At 43.9% G+C, this 19742-nt stretch overlaps 1 protein-coding gene across 2 annotated transcripts in view; it reads left to right on the top strand.

Annotated features, from left to right (window-relative positions):
* The window catches only part of LOC125895479 (contactin-associated protein-like 4), a 171025-nt gene that overhangs the window by 93202 nt on the left and 58081 nt on the right, over nucleotides 1-19742 (top strand). For both annotated transcript variants that reach the window (XM_049587347.1, XM_049587348.1), the window contains 3 exons: nucleotides 1288-1555; nucleotides 1845-1994; nucleotides 6114-6285. In XM_049587347.1, coding sequence (XP_049443304.1) covers nucleotides 1288-1555; nucleotides 1845-1994; nucleotides 6114-6285 — 590 coding nt within the window. The remainder of the gene's footprint in view (nucleotides 1-1287; nucleotides 1556-1844; nucleotides 1995-6113; nucleotides 6286-19742) is intronic.

Genomic DNA, 19742 nt, shown 5'->3' with positions numbered 1-19742 from the left:
CTCCTCCCTGGCACTTACCAGAGTAGTACAGCAGTATTCTAGTAAAGGTCACTCACATGCATGCAGATTCTGACCAATGATGATGCCTAACGCGAGGGCTCTATCTGATTGGTCAGAGTAAGGAGCATGGCAAGTATCTGACAAAATAGCACCTACAAACAGAACATAATTTAATCCGTGGCTTCAAGCTAATTTCAAGCTCGCACAAGATCAAGTCATCACAGACGTAATGTTGCTTTTGCTGAAACCTTCTCATGATCCTAGTAAAGTCATCTAATTGTCACTTAATCATGTCACTAATTCATTATTGTTCTGCAGTTTTCTTCATCATGCTGCCATGATGAGAAACTCTAAAACAAGTTGATGACATTTGTCTACCACAGACTTTTTGTGCTCTTCCTCCCACTGTTTTTGCCTCCTCCCTGTTCTGCATCAATGTCATTATTATGCTAATGGTCACTGTCACGATTATTACTGTCACTATCATTATTTCCATCAACTGCATCATCATCCTCTTCATTTTTACACCCGTCATCATCATCATCTTTGTCATTAGCATCATCATATTCCCCTTCATTATCATTGCCAATGTCATCACTTGCACATTTTTGGAGCTACAAGGCCCAAAGCAAAAAACTTGAGAAGAAAAAGTAGCGGAGTAGGAGAAGGAGAAGAAGAAGAAGAAGAAGAAGAAGAAGAAGAAGAAGAAAGTAAAGGAGACGGGGAGGATGGAAACAGGGAAAGACAGTCATCAGAAAAAAGTTAATTTATTATGAACTTTATGTTAATGGCGGTGAATGTGCAATGTGTGCCTCACATGGTGCTGTATAGGAGATTTCCCTGAATAAATTATACTAACCATATCATACATCCATTGTGCTGAGTATCTTTGTTTCTCTCCAAAGGTTAGTTAGTTTTTGTGGAAGTTTAAATCATGCTAATACCTCTGAACTTTGGATAAAACTTTTCTGAAAACAGTTCAACAATTGTTTCGTTTCTATTTGCTGATGCCATGCTGGGATTATGTGAGATAAGTGGTGAATAGTGGGTGCAAATGCTGTGACCCTGATGCTTCCGGTTTTCTAGCTTATTTTAGCTGCTCGGCTGATATCAATATGGTAATACAGATGTCCTTTTTCAGAGAGCTGCTGATGAGACCTCTGTGACATCCAGTCAAACCGAGTCAGCCTCTGCAACTAATGAATATTCATGTTTTATTATCTCTCTCATAATCATGTCGCTCTCTCTCTTTCGCTCTCTTCCCCCCTTCCTACCTCTCTTTCTCAGGGCAATGTGACCTTTTCTTGTGCTGAGCAAGTTTCAGTCGCTGTGACGTTCACAGACTCACAGAGCTTCCTGCAGTTGCCAGGACTGGCGTCGTGGTCATCAGGGGTTGTCTCTGTGGCGCTGCAGTTTCGCACGTGGAACAAAGCAGGGCTTCTGTTGACCTTTGACCTCCCGCAGCACGAGGGCACAGTCTGGCTGTACCTGAGTGAGGCCAGACTCCGCCTACAGATCAATAATGCTGGCAGGGCCCAGCTGGAGCTCAGCGCAGGTCGGTCCAATCAAGGTTTTGGGGTGCCAGTAATTGGTCTAAAGTGCATTAATTGGGGCTGCCCTCGACTAAGAATATTCCTGGTCCAATAGTCGTCATTTAGTGTGTAGGTCTATTGTCCGTGGGACAAAGTGCAGTTTCTAATAGAGTTTGTTTTTTTTTGTTTTTTTCTGCAACTAAGCGACCAATGAAATCTTGCCGGCTAATGACCTTTTGGTTGACTAACATTTGGTCGACTATCAGTAGGCAGTCGTAGTACGAATGTTTATATCTGTGTGTGTGTGTAAAGGCTCAGCTCTGAATGATGGTCAGTGGCATTCTGTGGAGCTGAACTCCAGACAAGATCATCTGAGCATCACAGTGGACAAAGACGAGGGAGCCACTGCTCACACCAGCATCCCACTTCCTCTAAACACAGACAGTCAACTCTTCTTCGGTGGTAAGACGGCATGAAATGCTATATCTGGTTTTGTTAGCAGTTATGAAGCCATCAGGTGAAAATCAAGTTTTTAATGTCATTAACATGTCAATATGGTGATTTATTTATGGTACAACACATCATAAGCAAAATAACTAGTCACAGTATGGCTGGGCATTTCCTCCTTTGAACTGCAGTGTACCAATCCCATAAGAATATAGTAAAATGAGGCTTATCAGAGGAGAAGCCAGGCTACGTATCAGTTTTTTGTAAGCTATGTTTTACTTTCACTTCCTCTTGTCAGAGCTAGTGAATGGGAACAAGGTTTGTCTAACATTAGCAGTACATTATCAGCTGTTATAATGTAGTCAAGCTGAAGGCTCATGTTTTCTATTATCATTTACAAGCAGAGCTTTGTGTGTTTGATTAGCAGAGTCGAAAGTGGGCAGGTATGCGTGAGCTGCAGGCGAGCAGCGGAGGGATGGGTGGAGATAGAGGCATGGACTGATTTGCATATTCATGTTGATCTCTGCATACTTAATGCAAAGGTATAGAGTTACATCTAAGCCATTGTAAAGCATGAAAATGGACACTACTACATATGTACTTTCGATGAAGAGAGATGGGTTTTAAGGGTTTAATCAATGCATGGAGAGGAACTTAAAAGAAACTTGATTCACAGGCACTGTGGCTACAGTTGAGGACAGCTGCCAAAAGTTGTGCATCTTCCACTAAAAACCCTCTCTTGTCAGATATTTTAAATTGCACCTCAAGTAGACCTCGAGATGGGAAAACTGCTGACATGGACATTTAGGACTAGTTAAAATTCACTGAGGTACTCAGGTAATAATTATCATCTTCAGATCTACTTGGGAGGTTTAGTGCCACCCAGAGAGAGATGAATCCATAAAGCTGCTTAGTCTCTCCCTCTCCACTCCTCCCCCAGTTTCCTCTCTCTTTCTTTGAGGTTTTCTTCCTTCAAATGACTTTTCTCTTCTCTTTTTCCCATTTTCCTTTTGCTCTTCTTTCCTTCCTCGATGCATTCCTCTTTTTTCCAATCACTTTCCACTTTAATGTCTCTCAAGCCTTCTTGTCTTTTATACTCCCTATCCTCTCTCTGCAGCACTTGTATGTACTCTCCCTCCAATTAGTCTGCACGTACTCCTGCAGACACAAATAATGGCGTATGCTGTAGGTGCATACATTAACCCACTGCACACATCTCATTGTCTGTTAATGACATTTTGGCCTTGAAACAAGCTGTTCTCGTGGACTGCTCATACGTATACCCACGAAATGCAATGCACTAGAGTTCGTGAATAACCCATGTAATTATTAGCTATGCGCAGTCCAGAGTGACAAAACCCGATTAGGAAGGTGGTCGAGGTGGTGGATGGGTCAAGCTAATCCAGGACTGTTACCCAGGAAACAGCTTTACATGTTATACCCAAAGTCAACACTGAGTTATTTTAAGTTACATTAGATACTGTATGTTAAGTATGTAACATTACATTCTGTAGGTAATGTTGTGTTCTATCTCAAACAGTCTCTGCCCTCTACTGGACTCTATAGGTAATACTCTTCTCCAACCATGAACACACTTTTATCCACTAAATTTGCATACACGTAGCCAGCCATTTAGGACTTGCCTACCCAGTAACGTGCGGAAGACATAGTATATAACGCAGTACCATGACACTATCTGCCATCCTCTGATCTTCAGAGACAGGTGATATGCCCACCGACCAGTGGGAGTTGGGTGCCAAGGACATGTGTACAGCAGCCCTGTCTATTCATAGTGTTCATGGTTGTATCTCTTTGACTTGTTGTGCTCCTTTTCAGGGTCTGTGGGTCGCTCCATATTTTGGTCCAGATGAGACTTGTACAGGCGACCCTCCGGTTCCCAACCCAAGTCCCCATGGACTGAGCTACTGCTGCCTATTGCTTGTCTTTCAACCCCTGTGAGGTTAGGCCATTGCTCCACCTAGTTCTGTTGCTTACCACCTGGGTTGGCTGGCAGCCTGGGTTATGAAGAAGCAGACGGGCTACAGCGACTTACCTTTAGCCAGTCAGCATCAGTGTGACTGGGTTAGTGTTCTGTCATGACAGGGCGTTCATTCAGCTAGCTCCACCCACCGTACCCAAAGTGTCCAGTAGGGGGCAGAGCCTGTGTGAGAGAGAACAAAGGTTACGATATTGTCACCTTAGTTATATTAGCACAGGAGGAGCCATCTAACTGTGGGCCCAGTTGCTATGACGCTGTTCACTGAAGAGTGCAGGATGGAGGACAGTGTCACAGTACTGCCTTGTATACTTGGGCTCCAAAAGTATTCTGGTAGGCACGTCTTAAATGGCTGGCTACGTTTATACAAAGTTCAGTGGTTGAATGCATGCTCATGATTGGAAGACTGTTACCCAAAGAGTCCAGTAGAGGGGCTTATGCTGATAGAACTAGGGTTACATTATGGTAACCTTCAATATGTAAAGTGCGTATTTTGACAACGCCCAACCATAATTCTTTAACTAAACCTAACCTAACTGGTCGGGGTGCTTTTCACAAGATATCACAGAACCATATTCATAACTTTTTGTAAGTTATCATACAAAGTGTTGTATGAGGATATGCTGCTCGAACTGCCTTTTGGTCCAACACAGCACAAGTCACATGGCAGTTCAGTGTTAAAATTGTAGAGCACTGTCTCCTTATGATTAAAAAAACAGTAAGTTTGACTCCAGTAGTGACTTAAAGTGATCTTTAATCCTCAAAGTGTAATACCAAATTTTGAAAACTTCCTCCATGAGTCATTGTCCCTGCCACGAGGAAAGCAGCTCCAACAAAATCTTCTTTTGAGCTCCTAAAATTCAAAGTGACAATAAACAGTGACTCATCTTTCCTCCCTCCTCTGCTGGGAGGTGTCGAACTCTGCGCCTGATGGGCTGACTGTAATTAGAGCACTGCTGAGCCTGGAGCAGCGATGCTGTATTTGGCCACAGATTGCCACCATCCAGGATCAACCTCAAGCATGAATCACTGATGGATAAGACATAGAGCTCGTTCACATAGATTGAAGAAGAGTGGGTTTATATGACAGCCACCTCAGGTCTGCCTGTTCTAAGAGCTTAGATGAGGATAGAGAATCCAAAATCTGCCTCATCAAATACAAAGATTATGCAGGGGAGAACAAAAAGATGTATGAATTTAACATTGAGTCTGAAAATGTATTTTTGCTAAGGAAAGGGGAGCAAGGGAAGTCCTGTTCTCCCTGTGGAATGTAACCAAACTGCAGCTAGATGCAGCAGTGGAAAAAGTACACACATCTAGCAATACCACAGTGTAGACAAGTAAAAGTCATTCAGTATACCTTTAAGTACAGTACTTGAGTATATGCACCTAGTTATCACTGGCTGCATGCAGTCTTGGGAGAGGAAATCAATCTACAGTGCTGAATGGTGATCCCTTTTAAAATGACAAGAGCAGCTTGTTAGCTAAATGCTGTGAATAATAACCCAGAGGAGCCTTCTCTCTAGACGACAGTGGCAGTCACAGTGTCTGTTGGCCTTTGTCATCCTGTGTCACAAGTGACGTCTTTGGCATAAATTCTCAACATAAAAATTATTCAGTGTTCTTTGCACCCAGCCTTGGCAGTCAGGAAGGATTTCACAGTGCGATTCAACCAAATAGCATTATCATTTTTAACACCCATTAATGTAAGTTTTATCACAACTTTAAAGCTGCCATCCGTAACTTCTCACATGAAGACGTGCTAACTGTAAACCTTTTTAGTTCATAATGAAGAGTGACTCCCACCAGGGTTGGTGTTTTAGCACACTACACCATGCAATTATAAAAATAATCTATATATTCATTAAAAGACACTGCTGAGTTTAGCTGAAATTGAAACTTCACTTCACCACTGAATGTGCTGCAGTCTGTTTACACTTTCTGTTAATACCAACACAGACTGCAGTATTTGCATTAGACATGCATATTGCATATTATGTCTTGGTTTCTTCCCAAATGTTTGATCTTACTTCATGTGGCTCATATTCAGATGACATAAAGGTAAATTGCTCAGCATATAAACAAATACAAAGCTGCAGCCCAACCACTGACTGAGTGTCACATGATTCCCTCCCCAGGTTGCCCTGCTCAGGAGAGCACTCAGGAGTGTAGGAACCCCTTCAAAGTGTTTCAGGGCTGTATGCGTCTCTTGACTCTGGATAACCAAACTGTTGACCTGATCAAGGTGCAACAAAGGCTGCTGGGAAACTACAGCCACTTGCAGATTGACATGTGTGGCATCATCGACAGGTTAGTCTCCAAAAGTACCACCTGAATTACAGCTGCTCCTCCTGTTTCACATGTCCCACAGGTGTCTGCATGTCATGCCATGAAGGCAGAAATTCACATTTTATGTGCCACCAATGAATTTTATTTTTCTCTTTTGGAGCTGATTGCTGTTATTATGATTGCTCCCTGGGTGCTGACAATATGTGTTATTTCATATGATGTTGCTCTGCTGTGTGTGTTGGTTTGGTTCAGAGTCATTTTGAGATTTGAGAAAACAGTGATGGTGATAAGTTCTCAGTTTGGATTTATTTATTCTGATTTGGACCACGTGTTTGAAAATCACATCATAAATATATTGCTCAGAGATGGTCTCTTCTTTTGCCATCCTCAATAAGATACACAGAAGGAATTTTCTTTTGCTGCCATACTTTTAAAAGTCAGTTGAGAAGCCAAATACAGATAGAAGCGGGGCTGTAGAAGTTCTCACATTTTTGTGTTGATTCGTCAAAAAGCAAACAAACAAAATAACACTGCAGTAAACAAGGCTTATTATTTTTATTAACAAGCCTTGCAAACTGTCACTCTATGACTCAAGAAACATCCAGCAATTGTAATTTAAAGAACACGTCTGGTTTCATTATCTATTTTTGTTATTATCTGCAGTTCTCATGATCTTGATAACATGCATTGTTGATGTCAGCCTGACATAGCTTAATAGCATACATAGGACTCCAATGAACTCTTATGTTACTATAAACTTGGTCACTGTACCCTATCTTCACTCGACCTCACATACACCATCCTGTTGCCATAAATACACTCACAATTATAAAAAATAGATAAATAGATAGAAAAAAAATAGATAAAATAGACTTCTACAAAAACACGATTTCCATTTAAAAAAATGAAAGTACATATTCATGAAGATTTATACTCAGTAGTTACACATGTGCTGAGAACCACACAGACAAATGCACTGTTGGTTTGGGTCTTTTACGGGATGTGTTGATAATGACGAAACATAAAATATCTCCAGCCTTATCTTTTAAGAAAGTTGTTTGAGAGACAAGAGAAACAAGGGAGTAAACTTGGGAGGCATACTCAAGACTCAGCAACCAGAATGAAACTTGCACAGGGTATCTTCAACCTAACAAACAGATGAATCAGAGATTAGACATGGCAGTCATTGGCTGGAGCATCCAAGTGGCTATCAGTGTGGACAGCAGCTTGTACCTTGGACAGCTCCCTTGGTGCTGACTAACTGCAGGTTCAGGACCTTGGAGAGCGCAGCAGCAGCAGCACGCTATCACTCTTGTCAGAGTTTACTGCATTTGCATATTTGTGTCTTTTTAAGCCAATTGATGTAAAACAGATGAATTTACATGTACTGTGTAATGGGTGTTTTTTCTGTGCAGCATTCAAGTTCTTCTCAGCAATTTTCTGTGTACTCAGATGGATGCGTAGAGAGAAATAAAATACACTTTCACTACTAAAGTGGTGAAGTGAATGAACGGCGAATACATAATACTGCTTATAATGGGTACCACTTTACATTATAATTAAAGTGATGCAAAGATAAATTGTGATATCAAACTATACCATCTGACAGCCTGCAGACTGGGGCTTTTTAGTCAAGGAAAAGTTCTGGAGGAGGATATTTCTCATAATCCACACTCCTCCTTGCAAACACAGTTATATAAGTTTCCAAATCTGAACCATCTCTCTGGGGTGGCTAAATCGCTTGTTTATAACACGGAATGAAAAAGATCTTGTTGAAAAATCCCTCCCTGAGGCACAAGAGAAATCAGGGATTGAAAAGGGAGTACCAGCAGCCATTTATTAATCCAAGCATCCCGCTCTTTGCCTCTTAACACGCTGGCTACACCTAACTGCCTTCCTGAGGAGAGGCTAAAACTTACTGTAAGTGCTGCTAAGTGGATTAATTAGAGCTCAGAGGCAGATGTATTTCATCTCCTCGTTCACTTAAGGTGATTATCAAACCCAAAAATGGGAAGGAGGTTCTTCTTAAGTCATGAAATAGATTGTAAGAATACCACAACAGGGCACGGCTATATAGTTAGTGATTGTGCTTGAGGTCTCGCTACTGATTAATATGTGCCAATGGAAGTGATGAGTATTGAGGTTTCCAAGACATTCCGTGCCTCCTTGGTTGGCAATTCCAGAATCTTCCAGAAACATTAACACCTTCTTGTTTTATTTTTTCATAGTTTGATCATTAGATATTTTGTAAAGCACATCACGGAAGATGTAGGAATGAGTAGATGAAAATACAGCAAGGAAACTGGGAAATATTTCCTTTCTTGCCATGAGTTAAATCAGAAGATTGAAGCCACTCTCTCATCTGCCTAATAAAGGTGTACTATGCAAGATTGTGGGGCACTATTTGTAAAAATGCTCACCATATTTTTTGACACTGTGTCTCTTGGATGCCTGCTGCTTACGGTCCAGTACCTGGTCACTACCTCTTAATGAATCCCCGACCTCACATGAAAAAATCTGACAATACAAGCAGAGGGCAGAGAATATGCAGGAAAATACACGGCCACACACTTCTGCTGGGTCATAAGTGATGATTAAGAGGGATTATTTCAGTATGAGTCCATACATTCTATATTAGGAAAATCCTTCATAGTATATCTGTAAATATGAAGCTGGAATCAGGATTAGCCTAGCTTAGCATGAAAACTAAAACTTGTCACCCACAAACCCTTTTACTGTTTGTGAACAGTATGATGTTTTTTGGTGGATGGGGCTTAGCTAGAGGCAAAACAGTTCTCCACAGACATTAGTCAGCGCAAGCTAACAAGTTCTGTTGGATTGTTTTAGACAATGGAGGAACGTGATGCGAGTGGTGCATTCAGAAATACTCATTCTGAGTGCTGGAGTGCACTCTGGCACAAACTGGACTCTTTGTAAATTCCTAACGCTGTCGTAATATACCGTTCGGTTATCCAGAGCATCACACTCTCGGAGTGGCTGTGCACTCTGTCTGGGGAGTGGGAGCAGCAGAGTGCCGAGCGGAGTGAATGTGTGGTTAATTTAACTGTTTTTTAATTTATGTAGAAGTATGAGGCTCCATTTCTTCAATCAGCAGGGCTGTCAGTGTAGAGCATCGGACTGAATTTACAAACACATCATGTCAGGTAACACTCAACACTCTCCAGGACTACGAGTGTTACTTGAGAAAGTAAACACTGACCAACGGGACCAGACTAGCTGACCTATATGCTCTCACTCAGTAGATGGATGATATGACAGGAGTGTGGGATGTCCTGCTTTGTGGTTTATTACTGTGCCAATCTTACAAAGGAGGATGACACTTGAACGGTTTCCTCCATTTTGTTTTGTTATCGAAGCTAACGTTAGCTAATGTGCTAAAAAGTTAAAATTATGGAGAAATCCGATATTTCTCTGAATACCTTTCCAATTTCTGATGAGGTGAACATGATAACCCTTAATACACATAACATTATTCATCCCTACAACAGTAAATACTTTTTCCCAAACCTGATATGAAATGTGTGCTGCACATGCAAGCATTTTTGATGACCGCCTTCGTCCAGTCCTTTCGTCCTAACACATTTAACCCTTGTCTCTGTTTTTGTTGACAGGCAGTGGCACTGGCATGTGTTCAGATTGAAGTTTTGAGCCATTACTCCTTCTGTTCTTGCACCGAATAACATATCAAGACGACATTTTAAGACTCCTTCGTAGCCTATAGCCCTATGGTGGCATGCTGTGTTTTGCCTCCAGTAAAGAGACGTCAGTGTAAAAACGGAAGTGTTAAAATGAGTTTGGGGTTTTAACAGGCATTATGTGCTTCACTAATTCTTACGCCAGGTGCAGTGGCTTCCTAGAGTCGTGTTGTCACCGTGTGGTTGCCAGGTCGCAGTACGCATGAATACACTAGTTTCTTTTGACACTGTCTACTTGCATAAGTGTTCCAAATGGCCACACTGTCAGGCAAGGTGAAGAGCTATGACAGAGATTGGTACGACACAATGAATTATACAAATAAAGATTATGGCACCCTTTTTTTTTGACATTCTCACCCTGATGGCACTCATGGTGTTGCACTTGATTGAACACATGAACAGTGATGGAAGCTATTGTGTAAAAAACAAAACAAACAACAGAGAAATTTGGATTTTGAGTTTTTGTAAAATTATAAAAAAAAAAAAAAAAAAAAATTGGACAGAGCTCCAAAATCTGACAAAGGGAAAGTGTTGAGGGAGGGCTTTTCTGACATTGTCTGCACACGCATTTTATTTGAAGCATACTGACACCTTTAGGACACATTTGCTTTTCAAGGCTGTGAAGTCTCTGAACTTACTACTCCCTCCTGCTGACCTCTCTCCTCACCGTGTGAGTGGGTGTGTGTGTGAGTGTGTGTTTTGAATCGAGATACATGAAGCTGTCAGAAGGCAGTAATTCTGACCTCTTTGCTTCTGTCAGGTTCCTGACAACCTAATAATACACCTTGTCAAAATACACACACACACACACACACACACACACATCCACCAAAACAAAGAAACACGGGTCACCGAGAGGTCCACTCTTCTTGTTTTGTTTGACTGTCTGTGTATCTGTCTGTCTGTCAGCCGGTGACTTCATGACATGCCTGTAGCTCACTGTGACCAAAGACTCACACATACACACACATCTTACCCTTTAGCTGTGTCATCCCCAAACTCTCCCGTGTGTGTGTGTGTGTGTGTGTGTGTGTGTGCGTGTGTGTGTGTGTGTGTGAGATGTGGCAGCTTATCCAGGACTGGGTGCAGAGCAGACTGAAAGCATTAAAATACATACCTCTCCTCTCTCTCTCATGCTGTTCAGCAGACAGCAGCTATTTGAAGTCTTTGTAGGACATCCCAGTCTACCTGTCCAGTAATAGTGTGCAGATCGGAGGCTGTGCTGTGTTGGTTTAGCCAGAGGCAGTAATAGAAACCGGGGGAGATTGGATGGAAGCCCTGTGATCCAAGCTATGTTATAGGACACTGTCACACCGCACTAGAAACTTTAAGATAAGCTACAAAGTCTCTTCGCTCAGTTAATTCAGGAGTCCTGTGATCTGAGCTGCGGTGCAGTACGCTGTCACATTGCATTGCAAATTGTTAGTCAAGCTAGGAGCCCTCTGGAGATTTATAGAGGACAAAGTGTTTGCAAAACTCAAAACTTTTTAGCCCTAAAAAGATTTATAGTAGATTTAGTGATAAGGGCTACAGTGCAGTTCAGCATGTGACCCAGGCTTGTGTTTCTGAAACTCTGTAATTTTCCTTCTCTATGTCCCTGTTTGAGACTGCATGCTCCATACACCGCCAACAGCAAACTGGATGTTGAGACAATGACAGAAAACTCCACCAACGCTGCAGGAAAGAGTTGCCTACTGTGACCGCAGATGGTTGTTGCCAAGAAAAGTTGAATTTTCCCAACTTTTACCGAGTGTAGTGGGAGTAGGGACAAAGTGGATGTTGAAAAATCCAGTAAGTGCACAGACATTTTTCTGCCTGCTCTTCTGGTCTACTCTCCCAATGAAGATAAAGTGTTTTCTATGGGCATTTATTCTGGAGCCTGCATGGGAGAGGAAGTGGCCTGATGGTAAATTGTGTTATTTTTATGTGCTTGGCCTCCAATTAATTTACAGAGGAAATTGTGTTTAATAGTTAAATCGCCCACAGATGCGAATGTGAGCAGAAATAGTTATCTGTCTTTATGTGTCCGCCGTGTGATCGTCTGGCAACCTTTCCAGGGCGTCAGCTGGAACAGGCTCCACCTATTTCTTTACTTTATGGTGAGAACACAGCCTCTCTTTCAGTCTCCCTGTCACTACAGTCCCCTGACCTCATTTCCTCAGGTTCACTGTCCAAATACAGTTGATACCCAGTCACTGCTTCCCTCTCGCTGCTGTCCTCTTCATCTTTCCCTCCCTCCATCACCATCAGCCCTCTGTCTCACCTCGTCCTTCCCATCTTCTCCCTCCTTCCATCCTGCACCACCCATGCTTCCTAATTCCTCAGTCCTCCGACTGTACCTATTTTATTTCATCCTTGCAGATACCTAGCTTTGCTCCAGGAAGATTTTCTCTGAGTGTGTATATGCCCATATGTACTTCTGTCTTTGTGAGGACCATACCGAGTTTCAGACCTTGAGAGTGAGGAGATTTGGGGTAAGGTTAAGGTAGTGGTCAGGTTTGGGTTAAAACGGTCTAATGAGTGGTATCAGGGGCACAGTCACACAAGGACCCTTTTTTTAAAAAAAAAAAAAAAAAAAAAAAAAAAAATCTCTATATGGTTGTCTAGAATCCATTAAAATGTTTGTGGTCCACTCACTCAGGAGGGGCAGAGGCAGGATTAGTTAAACTACTGTTGGACTCTTATGGCTCACCGTTTGCTTTGTGCATTAATTAAAATGAGTAATGTTAAAATGACAGTTTAAATAAATAATAATTAAAAAATAGTAAGACAATACACCTTTTAATTTAAAAAAACAAAATGTATTAGAAGATAATATATAATGTGAATAAACATACATAAAAGAGATACTTAAATTAAAAACAAATATATAAGCACTTTAGGTAAAAATAAGTATGAGTGGTTAGGGATTGGAATAGAGTTTCTGTGGTAAACGTTAGGCTCAAGGTAAGGGAATGCATTATGTCGACAAGGGTTCTCAGGTGTGCAGTAGTAAAAACGTGTGTGTGATTTTAAGTGTTCACAGCAACATCTGAAATAGTTTTTGGGGACAATGTTGATGTGGAACTAGTTCTCACACCTGAGACTCAAGAAACACATAATTCAATTTCTAAACAGCAATTCACTGTTTTACATTCAAATGTTCTAGATGGGAGAGTTTAGATTAGAGAGTTAGGGTTAGACTATTTATTTATTTACTTATTTATGCCATATTAATGTGTGCTATGTAGATGATTACAGGAAACAAACTTGAACCCAAGCTGCTTCTGAGCAACACTATGATCTAAGGTAAGGATCTGCAGCTGCAAAATATAAATAAAAAAATGAAGGTAACACAGCCTAATAAGTCTACATTAACATATCAGCATAACTACCACGTCTAAATGAATTCATCAATATGTTTTATCACAAGACAGCCAGTCTTTGCAGCATTGGTGTTTTTTTTTTTTTTGTTTTTTTTGGATTGAATCAGTAGCTATGGGAGACTCAAGACAAGCCACTGCTGCTAAGGTTTGGCACAATTTAGAGAGCAATTAAGGCATCAGGCCATAGACATATCACACATATTTTAGTTTAATTTATTTGTACATATACATGTATAGAAAATGCAGGAAAAAGAAATTAAAAGTTAAAACATTTTGCAGGAGAGGTTAGAAGCCAACAATGGCTTATAAAGTTACCGACTCTATGACCACAATCATTCATAAAAAGAAAAAGATAAAAACAAAGAATGCATAATTGAACAAGACTTCCAGACTAAGAAGTGATACAAAATTGTTGAAGATGTACAGTTTACAAAAAAAGAAAAGAAGACAAATTACAAATTAATCAATGAAGTGTTAATAGTCTTTGCAAATAAGGGTTCTTATCATGTGTTTTTTGAATGACAATAATGAAAATGATGATTGTAGAGATGGAAGAAGGTTGTTCCAGAGAGATGGGCGTCTGTATTTCAATGAATATTGATTAAGAGAAGTCCGACGATGTGGAAGATAAAGGTGTCAAAAGGTGGTAATAGAGTGTCTTGTGGAATATGAATGAATGACTTAAAAAAAGTTCTGGAGAATACTCAGCAAGTCATGAGTGAGATGTACATATTTATTCATGACTACACAAGTCTACTATATGTAAACATTACAAATTGATGACAGTTAATATTTTCTAAAGAGAGAAACAGATGATTTGCATCTTTTAGCAAAGCTAGTCACACTCAAAAATGTATTTTGAATTAGAAAAATTGTATTGAGATAAGTGGGACATGTGGCAGTCCAAGCAGTATTACTAAACATATTATGAGGGTAAATTAAGCTAAAGTAAAGTTATAATACAGGAATGATTGATCACTGAACAAATTCTACTTAAGATTTTAGTTGAAGAAATGTTAAAAATAATCATAACTTAGTGTGCAAGCTACACATGTTTACAGTTGGAGAATGTAAGAATTTATTTATGCTTAAAACAATGACAAATTACGTTAAAATGTAAATGTAAAAAAAAAAAAAAAAAAAAACATTATTCATTTCCATTTAAGTTTTTATCAAATACACAGGGAGCCACTGGAGGTTGCCCACCCCTGATCTAAGGATATTAGAAGGACAGATGTTTCTAAATAGAGTGTACTATGTCGTATAAGCCAGTGTCTCCCACTGATGTAGGATTTTCTGTATTTGGGTGGTTCACTCGATTAAATTACACTCTGCTGCAATTGTACATCAATGTGAGATTGTATAGATTGAAAAAACACCTTCTCCTTAATGGATGTTAATCACTGTTAATGAAGTGCTTCCCTGTGTTGTACTTTCTGCCCATGTGACTACATATACAAATTAGCTTATTAGCACTTAACGAGGGTTGATTAAACTCTCGGACACTTAGTCCCAGCGAAATATACAAGAAAATGAAACTGTTTGCAGCTGGTTTGCTAATGTTACAGCCCATCCAGTACAAAATGACCTGTCCTTACTTCTAATAGCACCACTTCAACCAACACAGATATATTCTCATCCTATGGGAGACACTATATAGACATCATTCACTGTACTGGCTGGATGGACTGTTCTGCTGTTGTGGATGAATGTTGTCAGAGGGAACAGAGTGGAGTTGAGGCTAATTAGTGTTTGTGTTAGCTTTAACGTTTAACATATTTAACTGAGAAAGAGAAAATTACAGTCTCTCGTCTCGTCTCTCGTCTCGTCGTCCTCTGCTTATCCGGGTCCGAGTCGCGGGGGCAGCAGCCTCAGCAAGGAAGCCCAGACAGTCCTCTCCCCAGCCACTTCCATCAGCTCTTCCGCAGGAACCCCGAGGCGTTCCCAGGCCAACCGGGTGATGTAGTCCCTCCAGCGTGTCCTGGGGCGGCCCTGAGGTCTCCTCCCGGTTGGACATGCCCGAAACACCTCCCAAGGAAGGCGTCCGGAAGGCGTCCTTACCAGATGCCCGAACCACCTCAACTGGCTCCTCTCGATGTGGAGGAGCAGCGGCTCTACTCCGAGTCCCTCCCGAATGTCTGAGCTCCTCACCCTATCCCTAAGGCTGAGCCCAGCCGCCCTGCGGAGGAAACTCATTTCGGCCGCTTGTATTCGCGATCTCATGCTTTCGGTCACTACCCAGAGCTCGTGACCATAGGTGAGGGTTGGAACGAAGATCGACCGGTAAATCGAGAGCCTCGCTTTCTGGCTAAGCTCCCTTTTCACCACAACGGACTGGTTAAGCGCCCGCATCACTGCTGACGCTGCCCCAATCCGCCTGTCAGTCTCCCACTCCATCCTACCCTCACTCGTGAACAAGATCCCGAGATACTTAAACTCCTCCACCTGACGAAGGACCTCCCCCCTGACCTGGAGTGGGCAATCCACCCATTTCCGGCTGAGGACCATGGCCTCGGACTTGGAGGTGCTGATTCTCATCCCAGCCGCTTCACACTCGGCTGCGAACCGCCCCAGTGAGAGCTGGAGGTCACTGTTCGATGGAGCTAGGAGGACCACGTCATCCGCAAAAAGCAGGGACGAGATTCTCCCATCACCGAACCTGACACCCTCCACCACTCGGCTGCGCCTAGAAATTCTGTCCATAAAAGTTATGAACAGAACCGGTGACAAAGGGCAGCCCTGGCGGAGTCCAACCCTCACCGGGAACAGGTCCGACTTACTGCCAGCCACGCGAACCAGACTCATGCTCCTTCGGTACAGGGACTGGATGGCCCTTAGCAAGGGGCCACCCACCCCATACTCCTGGAGCACCCCCCACAGGATGCCCCTGGGGACACGGTCGTAAGCCTTCTCCAAATCCACAAAACACATGTGGACTGGTTGGGCGAACTTTCATGCCCCCTCCAGCACCCTGGCGAGGGTAAAGAGCTGGTCCACGGTTCCGCGTCCAGGACGAAAACCACATTGCTCCTCCTCGATCCGAGGTTCAACTATCGACCAGACCCTCTTCTCCAGCACCCTGGAGTTGACCTTACCGGGTAGGCTGAGGAGTGTGATCCCCCTGTAGTTGGAACACACCCTCTGGTCCCCTTTCTTGAAAATGAGGACCACCACCCCGGTCTGCCACTCCAGAGGCACTGCCCCCGATGTCCACGCAATGCTGCAGAGGCGTGTCAGCCAAGACAGCCCTACAACATCCAGAGCCTTGAGATATCCGGGACGAATCTCATCCACCCCCGGGGCTCCGCCGCCTCGGAGTTGTTTCACCACCTCGGCGACTTCTGCCCCAGAAATTGGACGACCCGCCCCCGAGACCCCCGTCTCTGTTTCCTCACTGGAATACGTGTTGGTGGGATTGAGGAGCTCCTCAAAGTATTCCTTCCACCGCCCGACAATGTCCCCAGTTGACGTCAGCAGCTCCCCGCCCCCACTGTAAACAGTGTGAGCAAGTTGCCGCCTTCCCCCCCTGAGGCGCCGGACGGTTTGCCAGAACCTCTTTGGAGCCGATCGATAGTCTTCCTCCATGGCCTCACCGAACTCCTCCCACGCCCGAGTTTTTGCCTCCACGACTGCCGTCGCGCCCGCTCGCAGCCGCGGTACCCGTCAGCTGCTTCCGGAGACCCACAGACCAACCATGCCCTGTAGGCCTCCTTCTTCAGCCTGATGGCTCCCCTCACCTCTGGTGTCCACCAGCGGGTTCAAGGATTACCGCCGCGACTGGCACCAGCGGCCTTGCGGCCACAGCTCGCAACCGCCGCCTCAACAATGGCAGAGCGGAACAAGGCCCATTCGGACTCAATGTCCCCCTCCACCCTCGGGACGCGGTCGAAGCTCTCCCGGAGGTGGGAGTTGAAGATCATCTGGACAGGTTCTTCCGCCAGGCGTTCCCAGCAGACCCTCACTGTTCGTTTGGGCCTGCCAGGTCTGCGCGGCGTCTTCCCCCACCATCTGATCCAACTCACCACCAACTGGTGATCAGTTGACAGCTCTGCTCCTCTCTTCACCCGAGTGTCCAAAACATATGGCCGCAGGTCAAATGATATGACTACAAAGTCGATCACTGACCTGCGACCTAGGCTGTCCTGGTGCCACGTGCACCGATGGACATCCTTATGTTTGAACATGGTGTTAATTATGGCCAACTGCGACCCGCACAGAAGTCCAATAACTGAACACCACTCGGGTTCAGATCGGGCAGGCCGTTCCTCCCAATCACGCCCCTCCAGGTCCCGCTGTCATTGCCCACGTGAGCGTTGAAGTCCCCCAGCAGAACAATGGAGTCCCCGGTTGGGGCACTGTCCAGCACCCGTCCCAGGGACTTCAAAAAGGGTTGGTACTCTGAACTGTTGTTCGGTGCATAAGCACAGACAACAGTCAGGACCCGTTCCCCGACCCAAAGGCGCAGGGAAGCAACCCTTTCGTCTACTGGGGTAAACCCCAACGTACAGGCAGAGAGTCTGGGGGCTATCAGAAAGCCCACCCCGGCCCTCCGCCTCTCACCTGGAGCAACTCCAGCGAAGGAGAGAGTCCAACCCCTCTCAAGGACTAGGGTTCCAGAGCCGGAACTATGTGTCGAAGTGAGGCCGACTATATCTAGCCGGTAACGCTCAGCCTCTTCCACAAGCTCCGGCTCCTTCTCCGCCAGAGAGGTGACATTCCATGTCCCAAGAGCCAACTTCTGTAACCGAGGATCAGACTGCCAAGGCCCCCGCCTTGGTCTGCTGCCCAATCCACACTACACCGAACCCTTCTGGATCCCTCTACGGGTGGTGGGCCTGCAGGGGGACGAACCCATGTAGCCGGTTCGGGCTGGGCCCGGCCGGACCCCATGGGCGAAGGCCCGACCACCGGGCGCTCGCCCACGGACCCCAACCCCAGGCCTGGCTCCAGGGCGGGGCCCCGGTAACCCTCCGGGCCGGGTACACATATCCTTGATCATAACCATCATGAAGGGTCTTTTGAACCGTTCTTCGTCTGACCCTTCGCCCAGAACCAATCTGCCATGGGAAACCCTACCAGGGGCAAAATGCCCCCGACAGCATAGCTCCCAGGGTCATTAGGGCACTCAAACTCCTCCACCACGATAAGGTGACGGTTCCTGCGACAGCCCATTGTTCTGACCATATTAAACCCATTGTTCCGAAGTCCATTCTGAAATCATCATGATGCCCTGTGGTTAAGGTCTGGTTTGATTTAGGCACAAAAACAACTTGGTTAGGGTCAGGAAAAGATCATGGTGTGGGTTAAAATGAAAAAGAAAGTGACAAACACGTAAGCCGTGAGCCTGCTCTGCCTCAAGCCTTTCCCAGCTGACCCAGAGCCGGTCGTGGCGCACCATACGCCCGCCGCGAGCCGTTCAGCACCGCGGACAGTCGGACTAATGGGATGTCGAACCAGTGCGATCCCATCCTTTGTGGAGGAGTGGTGGTTTCAGTGCAGTCTGTTGTTACTGTGCAGATCAGAGGAAACCAGGTTAGCAGCTCAATGCTAACTTGCTTTTTTTACTCCTTTGGTTCTTGTAAGTTAGCTTTGTGTTGTAGCTGCTGGCGCATAAGTTGTTTACCAGGAATCTTCAAGCAGGTTCTTGAAAGAAAAGAAAGAGAAGTCTTCTGTATCTGCTGTGGGTGCAGGCCATACATCTGATGTAAAGAGCTAAGCAGGGTAGAAGAAGTGGGAAGGGATGTAGCATGTCCACTTGTAGTGACTCTTCTGGGTGAAGACTTCCAAAGAGTAGAGGGTGTTATAGGTTACACTGCCCAACTATAATTAAATACTGGGTCCATGGGCAAGGTGTCACAAATCAGTGGGAAAACCTGAGGACTTTCGGGTAACTGAGTTAATTCAGACAAGGGCACAGGGAGTGTTTCCATTTCAAAATAAATCCATTATCTGTGAAGTTCCAGTGGTTCCAACAATAGCATGATCAGTGATAGACACAGGAAACTCAAAACTTTATACAGAAAACCCCAAAAAACAGAATAGGACATAATAATAATAAATAGTACAGCAGTGAGTGCTTGGAAGCCAAGTTGATGCTCAAGCAAAGGAGAATCAAAAAGTAAATACAAAACAGGATCTCATGGATTCAACTTTATGCTTTTTGTTTTTTTATCAGACGCTGTTCAGGAAACTCAGCAGATGGGAGACAAAGAAAAAAAATATGGTTCCATGTCTTGAAAAACAGAGTTTCTTTTATGAACCCAAAACATGTAAATAAATAATGAAATATTACTTGTTCTTTGAAAGACAGGGTTGGGTAGGAGTGTAAGAATTTTGTCTTTGGCTGATGCAATGTTAGTTAACAATACTAACAAAGGAATGTCTCAACTTCAGTTTC

This window comes from Epinephelus fuscoguttatus, linkage group LG10 (genome assembly GCF_011397635.1).
Source record: "Epinephelus fuscoguttatus linkage group LG10, E.fuscoguttatus.final_Chr_v1".
Lineage (NCBI taxonomy): Eukaryota > Metazoa > Chordata > Actinopteri > Perciformes > Serranidae > Epinephelus > Epinephelus fuscoguttatus.
This window is presented reverse-complemented; position numbering and strand designations above follow the sequence as displayed.